The sequence below is a fragment of the Raphanus sativus genome, chromosome 8 (genome assembly GCF_000801105.2).
Source record: "Raphanus sativus cultivar WK10039 chromosome 8, ASM80110v3, whole genome shotgun sequence".
NCBI lineage: Eukaryota > Viridiplantae > Streptophyta > Magnoliopsida > Brassicales > Brassicaceae > Raphanus > Raphanus sativus.
In genome coordinates, this window is record NC_079518.1 from 6,721,087 (window position 1) to 6,740,463 (window position 19,377).

Here is a 19,377-nt window from a genome sequence, read left to right on the forward strand (position 1 = left end):
TTTAACTTCATAACCAAGTTTTATCTCTCTCCACATTAATGTTTATAGTATTTTTCTTCTGAGTCAGTGTATTTATATGGGCGTCAACTTTCATGAATTGACAGTAATTAATTCATCGTTGTCTTAATTCGAACAATGGGTTCGTGGACCATCTTCTGACATGTTTATTGCTTCTTTCAATCACGTCCGTCCAAACCCCGTAGATCTCAGCGTATATTACCTTTTTATTTTTTGGGCTTTTTTCTTACCTTATGGACACAAAATGGCGGTTCTTAACCGAGTATCATCATCACTCATAGGCCAATCCATTTTTTAAAAGTATCACTAGAATTATTTACTTTAGCCCATATATTATTGGGCTCATTACCAAGAAGCCCGCTTGATTTTCAGTCAGAGGGGCAATAACGGGATTCAAAAATATCAACGTGGGACTTGTTGGCAGAGGATCAAATAATTACAGCTCTCCCTCTCCTCTCATCTCATCTCATCCCTGACAAGCATCGGTCATACATTTCGATTTCTCGTTTGTGGTTAAGAGTTCATCGACGAGGACGGCGAACAAGTAATCATCGATGGCGGAAAACGGCGGTGGTTGTTGTCCGCCGATGGATCTGATGCGTTCGGAGCCGATGCAGCTCGTTCAGCTCATTGTTCCAATGGAATCTGCTCATCTCACCGTCTCTTACCTTGGAGATCTCGGCCTCGTCCAATTCAAAGACGTGCGTAGTCCTTCTCTATCTATTTATCTCTCGTTGATCGTTGACGAGATTTAACGGCCTGTTTGTTTGATTGTGCATTTTCTTATTTCCATTGCAATACGTCTCTGGCGAACGATTTGATCGTTGTTCATCATTTTGACTTTAGCGTTTTTAGATCTTAAGAAATAATGAGATTTAGATCTTTGGTCAATGATTATTTTTCTAATTTATAATGTTGATTTCAGCTTAACTCGGAGAAGAGCCCGTTTCAACGTACTTACGCAGCTCAGGTAAATTCATGATTATGTGTTTGTGTAGGAATGTAATACGATCTAAGAATCTAGGTCTTCTGATAATTTTTCTCTTGATTTTTGACGGATTTTAAGATCAAAAGATGTGGAGAGATGGCGAGGAAGATACGTTTCTTCAAGGATCAAATGTCAAAAGCTGGAGTTTTACCCAAGGAGATGCTTGGGAAAGAGAATGACATTGACTTGGATGATGTTGAGGTAGAATGAAGATACCTCCCCCCTTTTCATTTCCATTTCATGTTTTCGGTTGACTCATGGATATACTTTTTTTTCTTTCTTCTTTATGGCTTGTCAGGAAAAGCTTGGAGAGCTAGAAGCTGAACTTGTTGAGATCAATGCTAACAATGACAAGTTGCAGCGATCCTATAATGAACTTATGGAGTACAAATTGGTTCTTCAAAAGGTATATGTTTTCAAATGACGGCTCTGACTGAGCCTGTTATGTTTGATAGGAGTAGAATGTTTTGGTTATTTAATTTGTAATTTACCGGTCAGTAAGTCTTGATTTACCATAAAGAGAAGTTAATGTTTATCATGGTTGAATCCCTGGATGTTAATCCGAATGTGATATTTTTCAGGCTGGTGAGTTCTTTTCTTCTGCCCATCAAAGTGCCACGGCTCAACAGAGAGAGACAGAAACACAACAAGCGCCTGAAGATCTGCTTGAGTCTCCTTTGTTGCAGGAAGTACGACGGATGCATCTATTCTCCCAATTTAAGTTTTTTCCTAGTTTCTTTTTTTAGTTACCCAACATTGACAATAGTTTCTTTTAAACAGGAGAAGTCCATTGATTCGTCAAAGCAAGTCAAGCTTGGATTTCTCACCGGGTTAGTGCCTCGTGAAAAGTCGATGGTGTTTGAAAGGATTCTTTTCCGTGCAACTAGGGGCAACGTCTATATTCGACAGACTGTGGTTGAGGAGCCGGTCATTGATCCCAACTCTGGGGAGAAGGTTAGATGCTTCTGCTTTTCTTTCAAATTTTCTCAGACATAGGAAGCAAGTTCTTATTATACTGAGACAGGAGTTCTGTTTTTCTTTCCTTTTCCAATTTCTTCTTTCATATGCACATGCTAGATATTTGGAAAATAGAACTGCCTATGTGGTTTATCTTTGTTGATCTACAGAGCCAAGAAACATTCGAAATGCTGATCGCGTTATAAAAAGAATTATTTTCTCTCTGTCAATTCGAAATTGACCTTTTTAACTTCAAAAACATGGCAGGCTGAGAAAAATGTTTTTGTTGTCTTCTATTCCGGGGAAAGAGCAAAAAGCAAAATCCTTAAGATATGTGAAGCTTTTGGGGCCAATCGTTATCCTTTCAGCGAGGACCTTGGAAAACAAGCTCAAATGATAACTGAGGTATGTATTATCTTTCTTGTTAATGTTCCTGCTGATAGGTTTGGACCGCGTGGTAAATATTCCATATATATATACATGTGGTGATAAACCATTTACTTCGCTGTATGTTATTTCTTTGTGCATGGCTTTCTTCTTACATGAGTTATACATAGCTAAATTTCGGGTATATGTTGACACTCAGATGTCCAGTAGAAGCTAATGCATGAGAACATGATATTTTCATGTACTGAAATTGTGTGCCTGCTAGTTTTAAAGTGGGTAGCATCCATGTCATAATGTATCGTAGGCTAGCAATTTAATCATGACATTATAATGATGATACCGTAAACCCAGAAACTGTCTAACCAGGCTTAATTCTTTCACAACGTTTCAGGTTTCAGGTCGATTAACTGAGCTTAAAACCACCATTGATGCTGGGTTAGGTCACCGTAACATTTTGTTGCAGACCATTGGAGATAAATTTGAGCTGTGGAGCCTCAAGGTATTAACCTGTGTCAATGCTATCTATTGAGCTGTCTCTGTTGAGTGTTGACAAATCTGTTCTAATCCATGCAAGTTGACGTCAACTTTATAATTACCAATTGCAGGTTCGCAAAGAGAAAGCTATCTATCATACTTTGAACATGCTTAGTCTTGATGTGACAAAGAAGTGCCTTGTGGCTGAGGGATGGAGTCCTGTCTTTGCATCAAAAGATGTGAGTTATTCTTTTTGTTGTACTCCGGATTGCATTTTAGAATATTATATTGCGTGAAAGTGAGTTTACTGGTTTTGATAATTTCAGAATACTTAGTAGAATAAGGTTTGTTTATGCAGATTCAAGAAGCATTAGAGCGTGCTGCAGTTGACTCCAATTCGCAAGTTGGATCGATATTCCAGGTTCTGAGGACCAAAGAATTGCCACCGACTTATTTCCGCACAAACAAATTTACTTCTGCAATCCAGGAAATTGTTGATGCATATGGGTAAAGTGTCTTTCACTCTTTCTGGATATTCTGACTCATAGGAAATAGCTTTTTGGTTATTACAAGAAAATGTGTTGCACTTGTAAACTGCATTTAGTCTTGTCATAGTTTCCTCTGATCATTCTTCTATGATCACCACTGTGCAGTGTTGCCAAGTATCAGGAAGCTAATCCAGGTGTATTCACAATCGTCACCTTCCCTTTCCTTTTCGCTGTTATGTTTGGTGATTGGGGGCACGGAATATGCTTGCTGCTTGCAACTATGTACTTGATAGTGAGAGAAAAGAAACTGGCCAGCCAGGTGATACCCCAATTAATATTGCCTATTTTTTGACTTAGGAGCACGAGATTGAATTCTTGCTAACTCTTCAATCTTGCTTCTTGACAACAGAAACTCGGGGATATTATGGAAATGGCTTTTGGTGGCCGTTATGTCATTATGATGATGTCACTCTTCTCAATATACACTGGTTTGATCTACAACGAGTTCTTCTCTATTCCTTACCCATTGTTTGCTCCCTCAGCCTATGATTGTCGTGATGCCTCATGCAGGTATACAAATTTGTTATAAAAGTTGCAATTTATGTTAACATAAAAGAATATTAATAATTTTTATTTATTTCCTTTCACTTATGCTCTACGTTCAGCGAGGCCACAACAATTGGTTTGATAAAGGTCCGGGACACTTATCCATTTGGTCTAGATCCTGTGTGGCATGGTACCCGCAGCGAGCTGCCGTTCCTGAACTCACTGAAGATGAAAATGTCAATCCTTCTAGGAGTTTCTCAAATGAACCTCGGGATCATAATGAGCTACTTCAATGCAAGATTCTTCAAGTCGAGTGTGAATATATGGTAATGTTCAGTTGATCATAGCGTGCTCTCTTTCTAATTCTATCAGTTATCATCATGACGTCTAATTTTGGGGAGGGGTTTGCAGGTTCCAGTTCATTCCCCAGATGATATTTTTGAACAGTTTGTTTGGGTATCTCTCGGTCCTCATCATCATAAAGTGGTGCACTGGTTCTCAAGCAGATTTGTATCATGTAATGATATACATGTTCCTGAGCCCAACCGATGAGTTAGGAGAGAATCAACTTTTCCCTCACCAAAAAACAGTGCAGGTCAGCAGGATCTCTACCTAACAATCTACTGTTACGAGATCTAATAAGAAAATCATGCCACATGTTTTGATTCACTCATAATCTTTGTTTACCTATTTTTCAGCTTGTGCTTCTGTTTCTGGCTCTTGTCTCTGTTCCGTGTATGTTGCTTCCAAAGCCGTTCATCTTAAAGAAACAACATGAAGCTGTGAGATTCTTTCCCTTTTAGTTTCTAATATAATTCTCCTGCTTTACGCTGGTCGTCCTAAATGGTTTCTCGTTATCCAGAGGCATCAAGGTCAGTCATACGCACCTCTCGAGGAGACGGATGAGAGTCTTCATGTAGAGACAAGCGGAGGATCACATGGGCACGAGGAGTTTGAATTCAGCGAGGTATTTGTGCATCAGCTGATTCACACCATAGAGTTTGTGCTTGGAGCTGTATCCAACACCGCTTCTTACCTGCGTCTATGGGCTCTCAGGTATCCATCTCATCATGGAGTAGTAGTAAAGCTATATATATATATATATACTACTCATGGCTTAATAATAATAATATTTATCATTCGTTTTTGTGCGTCTTTCATTCAGTCTTGCACACTCAGAGCTATCATCAGTCTTCTATGAGAAGGTTCTCCTTCTCGCTTGGGGGTATGTCGCATGCTCTCACACTCTTTCTTTAGTCTTAATTTATATTAGCAAATCAAATAATCGATCTTTGTTTTGTCATTAAAAATAAACAGATATAACAATTGGTTGATCTTGATCGTTGGGATCATCGTCTTCGTATTCGCCACGGTGGGAGTGCTGCTGGTGATGGAGACACTGAGCGCGTTTCTTCACGCACTGCGTCTCCACTGGGTTGAGTTCCAGAACAAATTCTACGAAGGAGATGGTTACAAGTTCGCTCCTTTCTCTTTCATTCTCACCGCAAGCGAAGACGAGTGATGAATGGATGGATGATGATTGTTTCATTCCCTTCCCCATTCTCTCCAATATTTGCATATATAAACTTTAAGGTACAAGACAGACCAAGTTTTATTTATTTTTTTGCGAAGATAATTTTCCCCTTCTCTCCATACATTCAGGGTGGAATTAAATAATTTTATTTATTTGCCTGTGTGGAGATGAGATTCTTTTACACAAAATAGAGGGGGAGGAGGGGATAATGGGATTTGTCTGAGGCAAAACCTATATGTTGTTGTGTTTGTTTGCTATTAAATAAGTTGGAGGATTTGTCTCCCCTTTACTATATACAGTTCATCTACTGAAAATTGTTTGTCAATAACGGATCATCTACTCGATTTTGGTTGTTCGACGCATGATTGTTGTTTAGTATTTCTCGCCTGTACATGTTTAATTAGCCTTTTAAGCTACTTCCTTACTTTCTTGCTTTTTAAGAAAACAATAGGTATTTAGTAGTGTTTAAAAAATTGCTAGACGTTAACTAATTGTTTCATAGAGAATTGGATTATTCAAGGTCTTAGAGTTAGTAAATTATTGATATATTCTTTTTATATTTTATATTTATTTTGATGAAATATAAAAAATGAAATAGACAAATTGTGGATTTACTCTAATATTATTATTTGAGTTAAAAATGTAAACTAATTTAGATCGATTTTGACAAATTTATAATAATTTAAACTAATTTAAAACAGTTCAAACTGAATTAAGTTGAACAAATTGGATATTAAAGACATTGTTTCGACTATGGCTTATTTGTTGTTCAGATTCCGTCACACCGATTTTTAGAATTGATATTTAGTATTCCAACCTACATTTGATGACTTGATTCAATCTGAGCAGAGAGCACATGTATTGCCGTTTTTTAGTGATCTCCAAATGGTATTATCAACGTCCAGCGTTACCTTAAGCAGCCCATAGAAAGATAACATATGTTCCAAATTACAGCCATAGTTGTCCAAACTCGTTACCAGCCCCAATATAAGAACGTTGTGCTTCTTGCATTCAATAACTCAAATCAACAGCGACTGTCACTGTATGGGGATTTGATAGAGAAAATGCATTTTTATTTACAATACAAACTTCATCATCCTTTTTAAAAAGCAGAGAGAAATAGGTAGCCAATCAAAGAGTCCTCGCTCACACAAATCACCAGCGTTAGTTAATTTATTAAAACAAGAGCTCGCTGGTTTAACTAATGGGCGGCGGGTGAGACGGTGGCTGTAACGGTGGAGACAAGACTGTCAACGCCACAAACGTTACGGCCTCTGCAGATTTTGTAAAAACCATTCTCACCCCAAGTCTCTCCCCACGAGTTCTTAATGATCCAGTAAGGCTTCTCCTTGAACCTAGCCGGAGCGTAACCAGCCGATCCATAACCCACCAATAAGACACCGTGGTTGAGCCTCCTCATGCACACGTAAGGGCACGAGACTCCTCCGATGTAAGTCTGCATATATGCGGCGTTGATGGCTACCGCGAGAGGTCCGTTCTTGACAAGATTCGCAGCGATCTGGTCTTCGTCGATGGAAATGACGCTGAAGTTGGAGACGGACGCAACGATCTTGGACTTGTCTAGCTTACAAGTAGTACCGTCCTTTCCGGTGTAAGGATAGTCTTCTTCTCTCATGAGCCCTCCGGTTTTGAGTGTGTACTCAAAAGCGCTGTTCATGAGGCCACCGTTGCAACCAGAGTCGCATGAACCTGCCTCTTCTGGGTCACACTGCATAAAGACATGTCTACACTTATCAGCAGAAATTCACATATATTATTAATAAATTAATATTCAGAATTACATGACCATGAAACCATTGTAGATTGTATATTAATCATTTGAAGTAAGCAACCTGAACTAAGTATATGAGTTTTACGGCCCGTAAGCCCAAGGCCCGTAATCCCCAGGCCCGAAACAACAAAATCCTTTCCTACTTAGTTATATCCTTAATCATCCCGACAAAACTAGGAACCACATCATATGAAACAAGAGTCTAACAAACCTCGTGATCACAGTCGACAAGCTGTTGCTCGCTAAGGCTGACGAGCTTGCCGGTAGCGAGGAAGTTAGCACCTTCCAGAGCTCCGGTTGCACTGAAACTCCAACAAGAACCGCAAGATCCCTAGTCGGGCTCACACACCAAAGAATCAGACCAATCAGAAAACACTTATAAAAAAATCTATATTTAAATAAAATAAAAATCTATTTTTCAATAAAAAAATCTATGCCTGGTTTTTGACGGGGGTAACAGCGCCACGATCTCTCCAATCAAACTCCTCGGGGAGATTCTCGGTAGGGAGGATGGGAGCCTTGTTGGCGTCCTTGGGGAGCTTAAACCCGCCTCCTTTAACACCGAGATGCTTCTCCCTGAACTCTGACTGAGTCAGATCCGAGAACTGCGTGACGCCGTGGCGAGCGGAGGGGTCAAGCTTCTGGTGGCGCCTCGCTCGCCTGAGGTTGGCTTTGAATACGGAGAATCTGTAGTCGTGCTCTTGGACGGACGCGTAAGCCTTGCCGAACTTTTTCTTGAAGAGAGAGAAGTGATCTTCCGAGGACAGAGCCTTGGGCTCGGCTCCTCCTTCAACCACCTGCCTGATCACGAGATCATCGCCGTCGGAGGAAGCGGAGACGATGACGAGGAGAAAGAGAGCGAAGACGGAGAGAGAAAGCTTGAGACGATCCATTTGGAGTTTGAGAATGAAGAAAGCAGAGAGGGCAAGGAGATTGATTAATATAGAAGAAAGAAAGAAACTGTCTTAATACGATTAGGTTCTGTGTATGTATGGAATAATCTCTAATCTTACCTGTCTTTGTCCCTTTGGATATTTTTTTATTACCTTTCGGTTTCTTTTAAAAGAGTTTTTTTTTCTTAATTATTAAGCATTTATTTATTATTATAGTCAGAACAAGCAAGGCAGATTTTTTTTTGGGTTTTAAAAGATTACTTATCCAACAAGATGAAAAGGAAAGTAACCAATAGTGTGCAAACACGTGGTGGAAATTGACTTGGCAATAGATAGAGCAGAGCCGTGCCGTGTTGTAGAAAATTAATTAATTTTTTTTCTTTCCTTAAGCTAATACATTCTTTAATTTACTAATCTTCCACTTTCTCGCGAAAAAAGTGGAGACGTTTGGTGCAGTATTTGTCTTCTCTGATTTGTTTAATACCCTTTTTTTTTTTTACTTTTCTTTCTTTACTATACTTACCAAAACCATGAAACTATGTGTATGAAATATAACTAGGGTTGTCGGATGAAATATGAATCCCTCCCTACACACAAACTATGATGATGTTTGGCATTTTAAAATTTTGAACCTTGATTCTCTCTTTGGATATGCGTTTTTAAATTTACATAGAAACAGCTTTGTGTAGCTAGATTTCGCAATCGAACACAAACAAGTGACCCTCTCTCTGTTTCTTGTCACAGCTTAAAGCAGATGAAAACATATACACTATACATAAGATTGTGCCACAAGGCCCACAACAAGTCACTAATCAAGCCAAACAACCTAATAAAAACCCTTCATTCTTAAGAAGAAATAGAAAAGAGTGTGGAGTGGGAAATAAAACAAACTCCTTCATAGATTACACCATCATCATTCATACTAAACATAGCTCTCAGAGGTCTTATGTTAACCTGATCGCTTGGCGTGTTTGTTCCTCGTCTTGCTTACCTCCAGGTTGCGCTTTGTATTCACCTGTTAAATTGTAGAACCAACCATTTTTTTTTTTTAAACTTGTCTTTTAAACCATAAAGAGGGAGAGAGAGATATAGATAGTAGTTGCCGAATAAAGATACCTTAGCATCGGTGTTTTTGGAAGTTGAAATAGAGTTGTCCAAATCCTGCGGTTCCGGGGAACACTCTTCACAGTAGAAATGCTCGAGCTTTTTAGCTGCCTCTATCGTCGTTCCTATACAAGAAGGGTGAAACCTGAGCCAATGTTAGTTTCCTGTCACATCAAAAGGCATCATATAAAACAGACACAAACATTCTTAGGAGCAAAGTAAAAAAAAAATAAAGAGTGGGCTTAACAGTTCCAAAATCAAGAGATCAACAAATTTTTTCCAGTGACTTCATTCATCTTACTTCTTGTCTCTCATACAGTAAGGAAACATGAGTGAAAGACCCAAAGTCACATACTAATAAGATACATACAAAACACCCAAGTAAGACTCATAACAATGATTCTATCACTATCTTAGAGTATCTCCATTTTCACTCCAAAAGAAACTTTGGAGTAAGAAATGCTTCAACTCCACTCTATTTTTGTCACACTATTTTTCAATACAAAATGGAGTAAACTTGAATTTACTCCATCCATAAATGGAATAAAAATGAATTTATCATCCATAAATGAATAATACTTATACTTTTTTTATTATTTCAATTTCATTCCAAAATAGAGTAGATTAGTAAAGACCAACTCTATTTTGGAGTTACTCAATTTTGTAAAAAAAAATTGGAATTTAACATTGGAATGCTCTTAAAATCAATACTATTTGGTAAGTTTATAAGGTTCCACAACACATACATACATAATGATCCTCACCACAATTTACACAAGCGTTTAGACAATAATATCAGCTAGTGAGATAGGTTATAGCAAGTGAGAACTTACCACTCAGAGCAATCCTCACATTGCACCATCAAGTCATCAGGGTTGTAGGGCATCTCACACTTGCAGAATCTACAACCCACAATCGATCAATCAAACATTCAATCTTTTCTTGGCCATTAAAAAATTAAGAAAAAGAAAAGACAGTCTCAGAGGACAAAACATACACGGCGACTCTGTCGGGGTTAAAAGCCCCGGTAGCAGAATTATACTCAAAACGACAGAAGAAGTCGTCGTTTCCCACGGAGCCGAGTTTCGTATACCCACCGAAACTGTGGACCTTACACTTCCCCTCGATCGTATCAGCGCTCTGCAAGTCATAGTGGTCGGAGAGGAACACCTCCTTAGCTCCGTGGAACTGCCTCCTCCCTCCCATCGACTCCTCGGGTCGGTAGTACCACCTCACGCGAACCCTCGCGTTCGATCCACGCGCGTCCGTCGTCTCGATGGCCTCCACCCTCGCCACGTACGACGGCTTCCCAGGCTCCGAGGACCGCATCAGCACCGCATCTCCCTCTGCAAACGATTGCCTTTTGAGTTGTGCAATTTAGGAAATAAAATAAAATAAAATAAAAGAAAATTCAAAAAAAGGAGGGTTGAGATGAGGACAAGAGGGAAGAGGAAAGAGGAGGAAGAAGGGATGTTGTTGTTTACCTTGAATGGTTCTGTTGATGTGTTTGAGTTTGTAGGATTTGAGTTGCTGCTTCTTTTGAGCTCCTTTTTGCTTGGGCATCTGTGTTGGAAAAAAGATCAATAGGGGCTAGAAAATAGTTTTCTCGAGGAAGTGAGGAGAATTTTCTGGGGAAAGTTGCAATAGTATTGAGACAGTAATCAGATGGGACACGGAGTCTGGTAAAGAACAAGTCTTGTCGACTCACGGCCATATGTACGTAGCCCAAGCATCCGGTTTGGTTTTGAATCGATTCTTTCGGTTTTTGTATGATTGTTTCGAATATTGAGAAATTTTAGTTCGATTTCCGTTTTATTTTAGTTTTCACTTTAGTTCGTAAAAAGAATGATAACTAATTAAAATAGTTATGGTTTTTTGGTTAGTTTATAAAAGGTTAAAATTTTGAAAATTTAATTATGTTATTATTTTTTTATAGATTTTTGAATAAAATTTGGATAAATCAGATAATTCTAAATCTTTGAAATAAAATATATGTATTTTGGTAATTCATTTTTGGGGTTTCTGGTCATATAATATTTTGAACAGTTTAGTTATTTTGAAAATTAAATATAATTAATATTTATTCGGTTTTTGGTTTCTTTTTATTTTAGTTCATTTTTGTTTTGAAATATGAAAATCGCTCAGTTGATTAATAAGATCTAAACCGGTTGGGAGAAGAATGGCAATATCGTGAATATGCGGAAAAGCAAGGGAGTGATGGGGTAGAGAGAATGTGTCAGATTGTTAATTGGCCACGTCAGCTTTTTAGTTGAAGCGCATGTTTTGTGCGCGCCTTTACCAACTACCAGTCTCGTGAATCATGTATAACAAGCCACGCAAGCAGAGTTACGATTACAACTTGTCTTGACTTTATCTCTTAAATATTAAATACCTTTGATTAAAGAAATAACATATAACAAACTCAAATTTAACAATGCTTTGTTGCCCCAAAAAAGAAAACAATGCTTTGTAGTCTTTTCCACATAATTCTTCATCATTATTTAATTTTCTATATACATTTCGCTTTTTATTCACTTGTACATTTTCTATGCGAATACTTACATTTCTTTTTACATTAAAGAGTTACAAATACTCTGTCCTAAATAAATATGACAAAATGGAACGAATCTACAATATGGTGCAAAGAAGCACCAAAACATTTTAAAGGAAAAAAACTCAAAATTGATTGTGAACGGGATGTTAATACTGTATAACGTATTGATGAAGGTTTGTGATAAATTGAGAACCCGTTTTCTTTTTAATCTAAGCACTAACACAAGGTGAGGAACAATGTGTGCTACTAGAAACTCTACGACAAGGGTAGTTTTGATAGTTAACATTGCTGTTGACAGCAGCAGAAAATGAAGATGAAGATGATTGCTTATTCTTCTTCTTCCTCTTCGTGTACGCATCATCATCATCATCAAAATCAAGAAGTTGGGTTGGTTTCTTGAGATCTTCAAGGCATTTAACATCAAAGATACAAACAAATGATCTTGCTTTCCCTGAGTAGAACCTTGACAATCCTCTCCTGTTTTCCAAACCATTCACAGATCCAAAAATTAAGCAATAATCCATGAATCTATTAGTTTAAACAAGAAACATAATCAATGAGATCATTTTTTCAGGATGTACTTTTCGGGAAGATTGTTTCTTAGCTCTCCCATGTCAAAAGCCATCAACCCACTTATGTTTTCCATAGTTTACAGATATAATAGAGAGAGGGAGAGAGAGATAACAAAAACAATATACAAGAACAAAAGTTGAAGCTATTCATTTATATAGCTGAGCCGAAGGAAAAGGAAAGAGAAAAAAAGAGAACACATTGCTTAATTGAAGGAAATGGTTTCTATTTCTGGTTTTGAAATTATATTTACCCTTTCATGGTTCTCTGATTTTTTTCCACAATCTGTGACTGACCCTAATCTTTTCTCACCTATACTTCCTCTCCTACAAACACTTGCGAAGAGATTAATATCCAAACGTTTCAATTGCAGGGTTTCTACAATGATTAGAGATTACAAACGTAGCCCATCTAAAGAAAGAAACTGTTCATGTGACCATTATCTAACATCAGTTGTAGACCAAAACACTAATTCCACTGAATCAAGATTGAAATGCGACAACAAAATTAGAGAATCAGTCACCAATCAATTTATATTTTTAAAACTTCAGGAGGAGAAACACATTATTAACTAGTTTACACATCATCTTAGAGAGGAGTTCATTGGCAAAAAAAAATCTAAAAGTTACCCTAATCCTTAGCCTGAGGAATGATGTACAGAGCATAAAACCAATAACGAAGAGAGCACCGTTTACTTTCTCTGTGTACAATGGTATAAATGTTATTGAGAGATTCATCACATACACTGAAGTTTCAATGTGAAGTTCTTGTATTTGCAATCTAAGATTAACAGCTACAATAAAGGAGGATAAGTAGATAAATGCATCAGCGCATTTAGTAGTAAACATATCCACCCACAGATTACAATTCATACAATAAAAAAAGATGATAAATTTGACATAATACACACCAAAAATATAAAATATCACACAAGTCTCCCCGACCACCACATAAACATAAAAACAAAACAAACATATTGCCTTAGAAAGTCATTTTCTATTCAATTACTGTTAATGCAATCAGATTCGTTTTTCTTTTCTTTTAGATGAATTATTTGTCAGTTAGTTTTATCTTCCGTTAAGATTAGCAAACTGAGTAAACATAGCTGTTCCAGAGTGTTCGTCCACAGTCTGAGCCTCGGCTGCGCCATCCTTCTCTTCCACTTTAGAAGCAACTGGCACAATAACCTCTTCGTTGGTGGTAGCTGAGGGGGTGACTGGAGTCGGCAGAACGGAGCCAGGGGTCACTACTGGCTTATCGATCTCAGTCTCTTCGGCTTTGCCTTGAGTGAATGCCTCTTGAAGCTGAAGAGCGTATTCCAAGTTCCACAGAACATCTCCCATCGTTGGTCTATCAACACCGTAATCTTCCAAACATTTCTCTGCAGCTTCCGCAAACTTCTTCATTGATTCAGGGTTTATTGTGCCAGCCAAATGAGGATCAATGATCTTTTCGAGTAGTCCTTTTCGTTTCCACTGCATTGCCCATTCAGCTAAGTTAACCTGTTCTCTTGGTAGCTGAGGGTTGATGGCTGGTCTTGCGCATAGAGCTTCTAGTAGAACGACACCAAAGGAATAAACATCGGACTTATCGGTAAGTTGTTGTCTTCTAAAGTATTCAGGGTCTAGATACCCGAAACTTCCTTTCACGGCCGTGCTGACATGGTTTTGTCCAAAGGCTACATCTTTAGAAAGACCAAAGTCAGCGACCTTGGCAACTAAAGCATCATCGAGAAGAATGTTGGTTGATTTGACGTCACGGTGGATGATCCCTTGTGCTGTCCCTGTGTGCAAATAGTGAAGCCCACGTGCAGAACCGATACAGATCTCAAGTCGTTGTTTCCATGTTAGTGGAGCAAGGTTCTTTCCGTATAAATGATCCCTGAATGGACCATTGGACATGAACTCGTAGACTAGGATCATCTCTGAGTTTTCATCACAGTAACCAATCAAGGAGACCAAGTGTCTGTGTCTGAGCTTAGAAAGCATCTGGATCTCCGTCTCAAACTCAGTGATTCCTTGTTCAGACTGTGGGTTACCTCTCTTGACAGCAACTTTGGTTCCATCGTCGAGTGTTGCAATATAGACATTACCGAATCCTCCAACACCGATGATCTGAGATGCTTCGAAATTATTTGTGGCATCTTGAAGCTCTGAAAGAGAAAAGTAGCGGCCGAGTCCCATGGTTGAGTTGTAGAAGTTGGATTTTTGAGAACCACCTTTGCTTGTCATGAAAGTAGTGTCACCAGCGTGTATCGGTAGCAACCAAGAGGAGAAACTGTTTCTCTTCTGCCAATCTTGTGGCCTCTTCTTCCACCTGTAAACCATGGCTCCAAGGCCAATGAAAGCTCCAAACATCATCACAAACCCCGCGGTCGCAACCATACCATGTTTCCCCATGCCAGTGGTTCTACCATCAACTCCAAACTCTCCGTCAAGGCTGTTCACAGAGTTGCTCATCTTCAAGACCTCGACTCCATTTAAGATTGCGTTCGGAGTACCTGTATCTTCTCCCATGGGACTAATCTGAACTTGGAGCTCAGGGGTCATAAGCGTCGCGTTCACAATAATGTCTTTGTAGTAAGGAGTTGCGAGATCGCCTGCGACAGTGGACAAATCCAGACCAGAAATAGCAGTCTTCCCGTTAATGTACACATTGAAGTACAAGTCATTGAGAGACTTGCTAACGATGTCACAGAAATGAAGACGGATGAAGTAGTTAAACGAAGGGTTCGAGGGGAAGTTCCAGCTAATGTTGAAATTAGGAGCTATGGTGTGAGAATCAGCCATTTCCGCAGCTGTTGCGTAAACTGTCTGTGGAGCAATCAAAGGTGTAACTCCCGGAGGATACTTGATTGCTGAAGTGGTTGTCTTGACGTCCTTAGCCATGTTCTCTTCTTTCAAAAACTCCTTATCTGGAATCCAGGTTCTTCCTAATGTGTCATTCTGTGGCACGATCAAAGGACCACCAACATTGACTCTGTAAACGGATTGGTAAGCGTAGTCAGAGAGACCAGAGAAACCGTTCACCGGGAAAAGGGCTGTGCCGGAATCAGAGATCAGTTCGTCCGGAGCTGAGACAACTTCAATAGCGTTGATGAACGCTGCAGAGCTTTTCATAGGCCTGAACCTGAGGGAGAACTGTGCATCTGTTATGTTAACGAGGTACTCCTTCTCGAGAACAGCTTGACTATCATTGTTGTTGTTACTGATTTTGAAGTTATGAAGCAACACATATTTCTCGGTCATAACGGAAAAAGTTGCTTGTTGGAGATCAAACTTGTCATTAGGGAAGGCCAAGAAATGGAGGCGAACCCAATGCCAACCAGGCCGGGTCAGATGGAACTTGTAGGTGGCTTCGTCACGGAAGATCCTTGCAGTTAGGTAGATAGGAGAAGCGACCTTGTCTGAAGGTGGGGCCGAGACCTGAATATCATCCTTGGCTTCTATGTATTGGACCGTCTCTTGGTCACTCTTAAAGACTCTTCCATCAGGGGTTTTGGATGACGATTTGCTTCCACAATCAATGAGAATATCATCTGCCGGTTTAAAACCCGTAGCAGGTCCCACGGCGGCAGCTACCGTAGACACATCAAGGCCTGAGAGGAAGAGGAGAACAGCCAAGAAGAGAGGCATGGAAAGCTTTGTTGAAAAATCAAAGATGGGAATCGTGCATGTGTTTGGTTTCTTTCTTATCTTCATCCCTCCTGGGTGGGAAGGAGAGAGAGAAGAGAGAGGGATGAGGAAGAACAAAGATAAGAAGGAATGAGGGAGTTCGTTAGATAGCTTGTGGTTGAAGAAAAGAGGGAGAAAAGGGTCATGAAAGAGAGAAAAAGGTTAGTTGTTATATGTGTGGCCAGTTTTTAGAGTATGCCGTAATTTGATGGAGGATCAATGATATTCAATGGTTTATTTTTAGCAAATTGCTAATTCTGTTATCCAGACAGTTCAGACACACACAACACCAAAAATAAATGAATTATGGTTTCCTATTTTAAGGAACATAAAACTAGAATTAAAACTCAAACCAGATTATATAACCTCACTATAAGTTCTTTTATCAAACAAGGAACAAAGTAGTCCCTAATGATCGTCCAGAAGCAAGAAAGTGATAAAGAAACATTAAGTGGAGTAAACAACGTACCAGTGAAAGCTTTTCAGTGCCACTCAAGTGACTCCAATGCTTGCTGATGAATGTCTGAATCTCCTGCTGCGACTACATTAAAGCCTGTGACAAATGAAAAAGTAGATGGAGATGTTTAGTTCGGCATTCAGGAGTTGCATGATCTTTTGTTTCGATGAGCTGTGATTGAAGGAAAGAAACAGAGTATTTTTGGAGTATTGAACGTACTTGTAGCAACGGCACTGGATGAAGCTTCCCAAAGAGGTGGGTTACCATTCCAATCGGTTATGGTACCTCCAGCCCCTTCTATTACAGGTACCAAAGCTAGGAAATCATATGGCTGGTGAATAATTAAATTAAATTCAATCAGTATGATGTGAATAATAATAACACAAGTCATTCCGAAGGAGAAGTTTTACCTTTAGACCAGATTCAATAACAAGATCGACAAATCCAGAAGCCAGGAGAGCATAAGCATAACAATCACAGCCGTATAATGGCATCTTTACCTGTTATAACAAAATTTGTCAAGCCAGACGAGAAGGACATTCGCTTTAAATTATAACAGGATAAGAAACTCAGTTCGAGATATTGATTATTGTGAGATGTGTTATTCTGCAGCAATTCAAATTCTCATAAGCCTGTTTGAAATAGGTTTCATTTGCCAGTACTATGTTAAACCGAGGAAGCGAAAAGATAAGGACCTTATCTCTAACTCTAGCAAATGCCTTTTCTGCCTCTCCAGCGAAAAGATGTGGGCTAGTGGTGTATCTGGACAGTCAAAAATATGAGAAGATAGAAAAGTCATGAGAATTATAGTTGCCTTCTTGATTACACAAAGCCAAAAAGACACCACATATATTTTTAGGCTACTTCTTAAAAAAGCTAACTACAGAAGTAACACTAGTACGGCTCAGTGAACAGGAAACTTACAAATATGCTTGTGACAGTTTCGGGCAAGATCGCGTTGAGATATTCTCCCCATTTAATTTAGTTCTTCTTCCACTCATTCCTATCCATCTCTCTTTCAGAATAGGCTGATCAATTAGACCTAGAATCTAAAAGAGAGAACAAGGTCAGTTAGTTAGCTAAGAATCATACAAGTTCTTAATTGTTGTCAAAATTTTAGCATGCTTAAAACTCCTGTATTATTAACACAACAAAACAGATAATATCCTAGGCAATGTGAATTCCCAGTCTGGTCATTCGGATGTTCTTATAATGCATACCAAAAACATGGGAAGCTTGCAAACAATAACAGAGAGTCTGGTGTCTTACCGGTTTGCCTTTGTATAGCAGAGCTATTAACGTACCAAACACAGGCTTCCCTGAAAAAAGCAATTGATAGCACAATCAAATCCTCAAACTCTTGATAAGACAGTAAAAATGACAAAAATTAGAACAAGGAGTGAGTGCAGCACCTGTGATAAAGCTCTTAGTTCCGTCGATTGGGTCCAAAACCCAAACATAGTCAGCAGATTCTTCTTTGCATCTCCAGCCCTTCTCCTCACCGTATCTACAGTTTTTCAGAATTTAAATGTGAATAAAAGATGCGCATATGTCTTACGCATTCATTACCTAAGCTCAAGGAAAGAGAGCAATCAAAATGTGTCTTTATCTTGGATGGAGGAAAAAAAGAAGAAGAAGTAAATCTCTCGTGAATCACTTTGTATCATAGAGAAAAAAGGAACAGAGTAAATTTATCAAGTGAAAAAAAAAACTGTTCAAGGGGTACACTCACATAGCATGAGAAGGGAAGTTGTGGAAAATAATAGACACCATGGCCTCTTCAGCCATCTGATCAGCTATAGTAACAGGACCTACATATGATCCAAACAAAACAAAAACATATCAGAAAAGGTTCTAGATACTTTAGTTCAGTGATATATATATATATATATATATATATATAATATAAAAGGATGTTCATAGCTTAATCTACCAAACATTTGACTTCACTATCAGTTCTAAGGTACCTTCGCGGACTAAGAAATTGCGATAAGTTCAACTAACACTAAATCACGCCAATGACTCCACCATATATCTCTTACTCGATAGTACCCAAACTATAAGTCAACTAGGTCACCATTCTGAGCAGAGCTCTCCATTGTATATCACCAAAAGACTTACTCATATCATCTTTTTCCACAATATCGAATTTCTTCCGGAAGTACTTCCTGATGACCTCGCCGGAAGCGTCGGCCAGTTCATTCGCCACGGCGGCGAATCGATCCAGATCGGTGGCGATCGGTTCCGAAGAGGAATCGTCGCGTGCGTCAGTCCGTTTCGAGTTCGAAGCCATTGCCAGGGAGATCTGGCCGCGGGAGATCGAAACAGCAGCGCTCAAGGAAGACGATGGAAAGGATAGTCGACTGCTATTGGAAGAAGAGAGACGAAGAGAGCGAGTCGCAGACCGCAGCACCACCGGAGACGGCGGCGGGATCAGAGAGAAGGACTTGCAGAGGAAGTGCGACTGAGCTAACATTTGCAATGAGAGAGGTAACTGAGGGAAGCAGCGATGGACGAGTGAGTGAGTGGGTTTTAAAAATAGAGATGGAAGATTATTCAATCTCATCCGTTGGATCGAGTTTCGGATTGGGAAAGCTCTGTCCGGTTCGGTATTCCACTAACCGAACCGGACATGTACCTAATTTTCCCACTTCCTACTGTGGAGGAATATAGATTACCCAACTATACAGATGCAACAAATGTTTGATTAGAACAAAATAATAATACAAACTTAGCTTAATGGGTATGAATAGTTTGTGCTAGTGGTGATACTTTTGCACGAATATCTGAAACATTTTTTTTCTATTACTAACTTTTTGAGAATTTTATTGACAACCAATGGACTTGTATGAACTCCCGGCAAATAATATTTCTATTTTGACCATATAGCTTCTTTGTTTGTTTAATGATTTTTGTAGTTGAGAAATGATAAACCGATGTT

General features: G+C 39.0%; 5 protein-coding genes across 8 annotated transcripts; 1 reads left to right on the top strand and 4 right to left on the bottom strand.

The window, feature by feature from the left end:
* The first annotated feature begins 441 nt into the window (after positions 1 to 441).
* On the top strand, positions 442 to 5,736 carry LOC108822536 (V-type proton ATPase subunit a3). The gene is made up of 18 exons (XM_018595646.2): positions 442 to 719; positions 944 to 988; positions 1,085 to 1,207; positions 1,305 to 1,412; positions 1,588 to 1,695; positions 1,787 to 1,960; positions 2,231 to 2,368; positions 2,742 to 2,849; positions 2,956 to 3,063; positions 3,183 to 3,331; positions 3,478 to 3,631; positions 3,722 to 3,882; positions 3,978 to 4,184; positions 4,270 to 4,453; positions 4,557 to 4,640; positions 4,721 to 4,914; positions 5,024 to 5,083; positions 5,176 to 5,736. Exons 1-18 carry the CDS (start codon positions 573 to 575, stop codon positions 5,378 to 5,380), a joined length of 2,457 nt encoding a protein of 818 aa, XP_018451148.1. The 5' UTR covers positions 442 to 572; the 3' UTR covers positions 5,381 to 5,736.
* A 644-nt stretch (positions 5,737 to 6,380) lies between these two features.
* LOC108822882 (cysteine protease RD19A) lies at positions 6,381 to 8,162 on the bottom strand. Its single transcript, XM_018596077.2, has 3 exons — positions 7,622 to 8,162; positions 7,396 to 7,515; positions 6,381 to 7,121 (listed from the first exon to the last, which is right to left on the bottom strand). The coding sequence occupies exons 1-3, from the start codon at positions 8,075 to 8,077 to the stop codon at positions 6,594 to 6,596; spliced, it is 1,104 nt and encodes a 367-aa protein (XP_018451579.1). The 5' UTR covers positions 8,078 to 8,162; the 3' UTR covers positions 6,381 to 6,593.
* A 617-nt stretch (positions 8,163 to 8,779) lies between these two features.
* On the bottom strand, positions 8,780 to 10,870 carry LOC108834824 (chromatin remodeling protein SHL). 2 transcript variants are annotated; one of them, XR_001946870.2, is made up of 5 exons: positions 10,666 to 10,870; positions 10,179 to 10,527; positions 10,015 to 10,083; positions 9,194 to 9,306; positions 8,780 to 9,092 (listed from the first exon to the last, which is right to left on the bottom strand). XR_001946870.2 is itself a non-coding variant. In XM_018608146.2 (5 exons), exons 1-5 carry the CDS (start codon positions 10,742 to 10,744, stop codon positions 9,027 to 9,029), a joined length of 696 nt encoding a protein of 231 aa, XP_018463648.1. In that variant the 5' UTR covers positions 10,745 to 10,868; the 3' UTR covers positions 8,780 to 9,026. The 2 variants fall into 2 exon arrangements, 1 of the variants encoding a protein (XP_018463648.1); XM_018608146.2 differs by having other exon boundaries at positions 9,194 to 9,326; positions 10,666 to 10,868.
* Positions 10,871 to 11,810: 940 nt separating this feature from the next.
* LOC108834826 (bifunctional phosphatase IMPL2, chloroplastic) lies at positions 11,811 to 18,958 on the bottom strand. Of its 3 annotated transcripts, XR_008937781.1 has the most exons (11): positions 18,558 to 18,958; positions 18,169 to 18,247; positions 17,849 to 17,943; positions 17,706 to 17,755; positions 17,361 to 17,485; positions 17,132 to 17,198; positions 16,847 to 16,936; positions 16,656 to 16,767; positions 16,449 to 16,532; positions 12,559 to 12,631; positions 11,811 to 12,212 (listed from the first exon to the last, which is right to left on the bottom strand). XR_008937781.1 is itself a non-coding variant. In XM_018608149.2 (10 exons), the coding sequence occupies exons 1-9, from the start codon at positions 18,910 to 18,912 to the stop codon at positions 16,462 to 16,464; spliced, it is 1,044 nt and encodes a 347-aa protein (XP_018463651.2). In that variant the 5' UTR covers positions 18,913 to 18,958; the 3' UTR covers positions 11,811 to 12,212; positions 16,449 to 16,461. The 3 variants fall into 3 exon arrangements, 2 of the variants coding, with proteins under 2 accessions (XP_018463651.2, XP_056848467.1); XM_018608149.2 differs by lacking the exon at positions 12,559 to 12,631; XM_056992487.1 differs by lacking the exons at positions 11,811 to 12,212; positions 12,559 to 12,631 and adding an exon at positions 15,794 to 15,903.
* Positions 13,055 to 16,464, bottom strand: LOC130498841 (probable receptor-like protein kinase At4g39110). Its single transcript, XM_056992486.1, has one exon. It carries the CDS (start codon positions 16,004 to 16,006, stop codon positions 13,373 to 13,375), a length of 2,634 nt encoding a protein of 877 aa, XP_056848466.1. The 5' UTR covers positions 16,007 to 16,464; the 3' UTR covers positions 13,055 to 13,372.
* Positions 18,959 to 19,377: the final 419 nt, after the last annotated feature.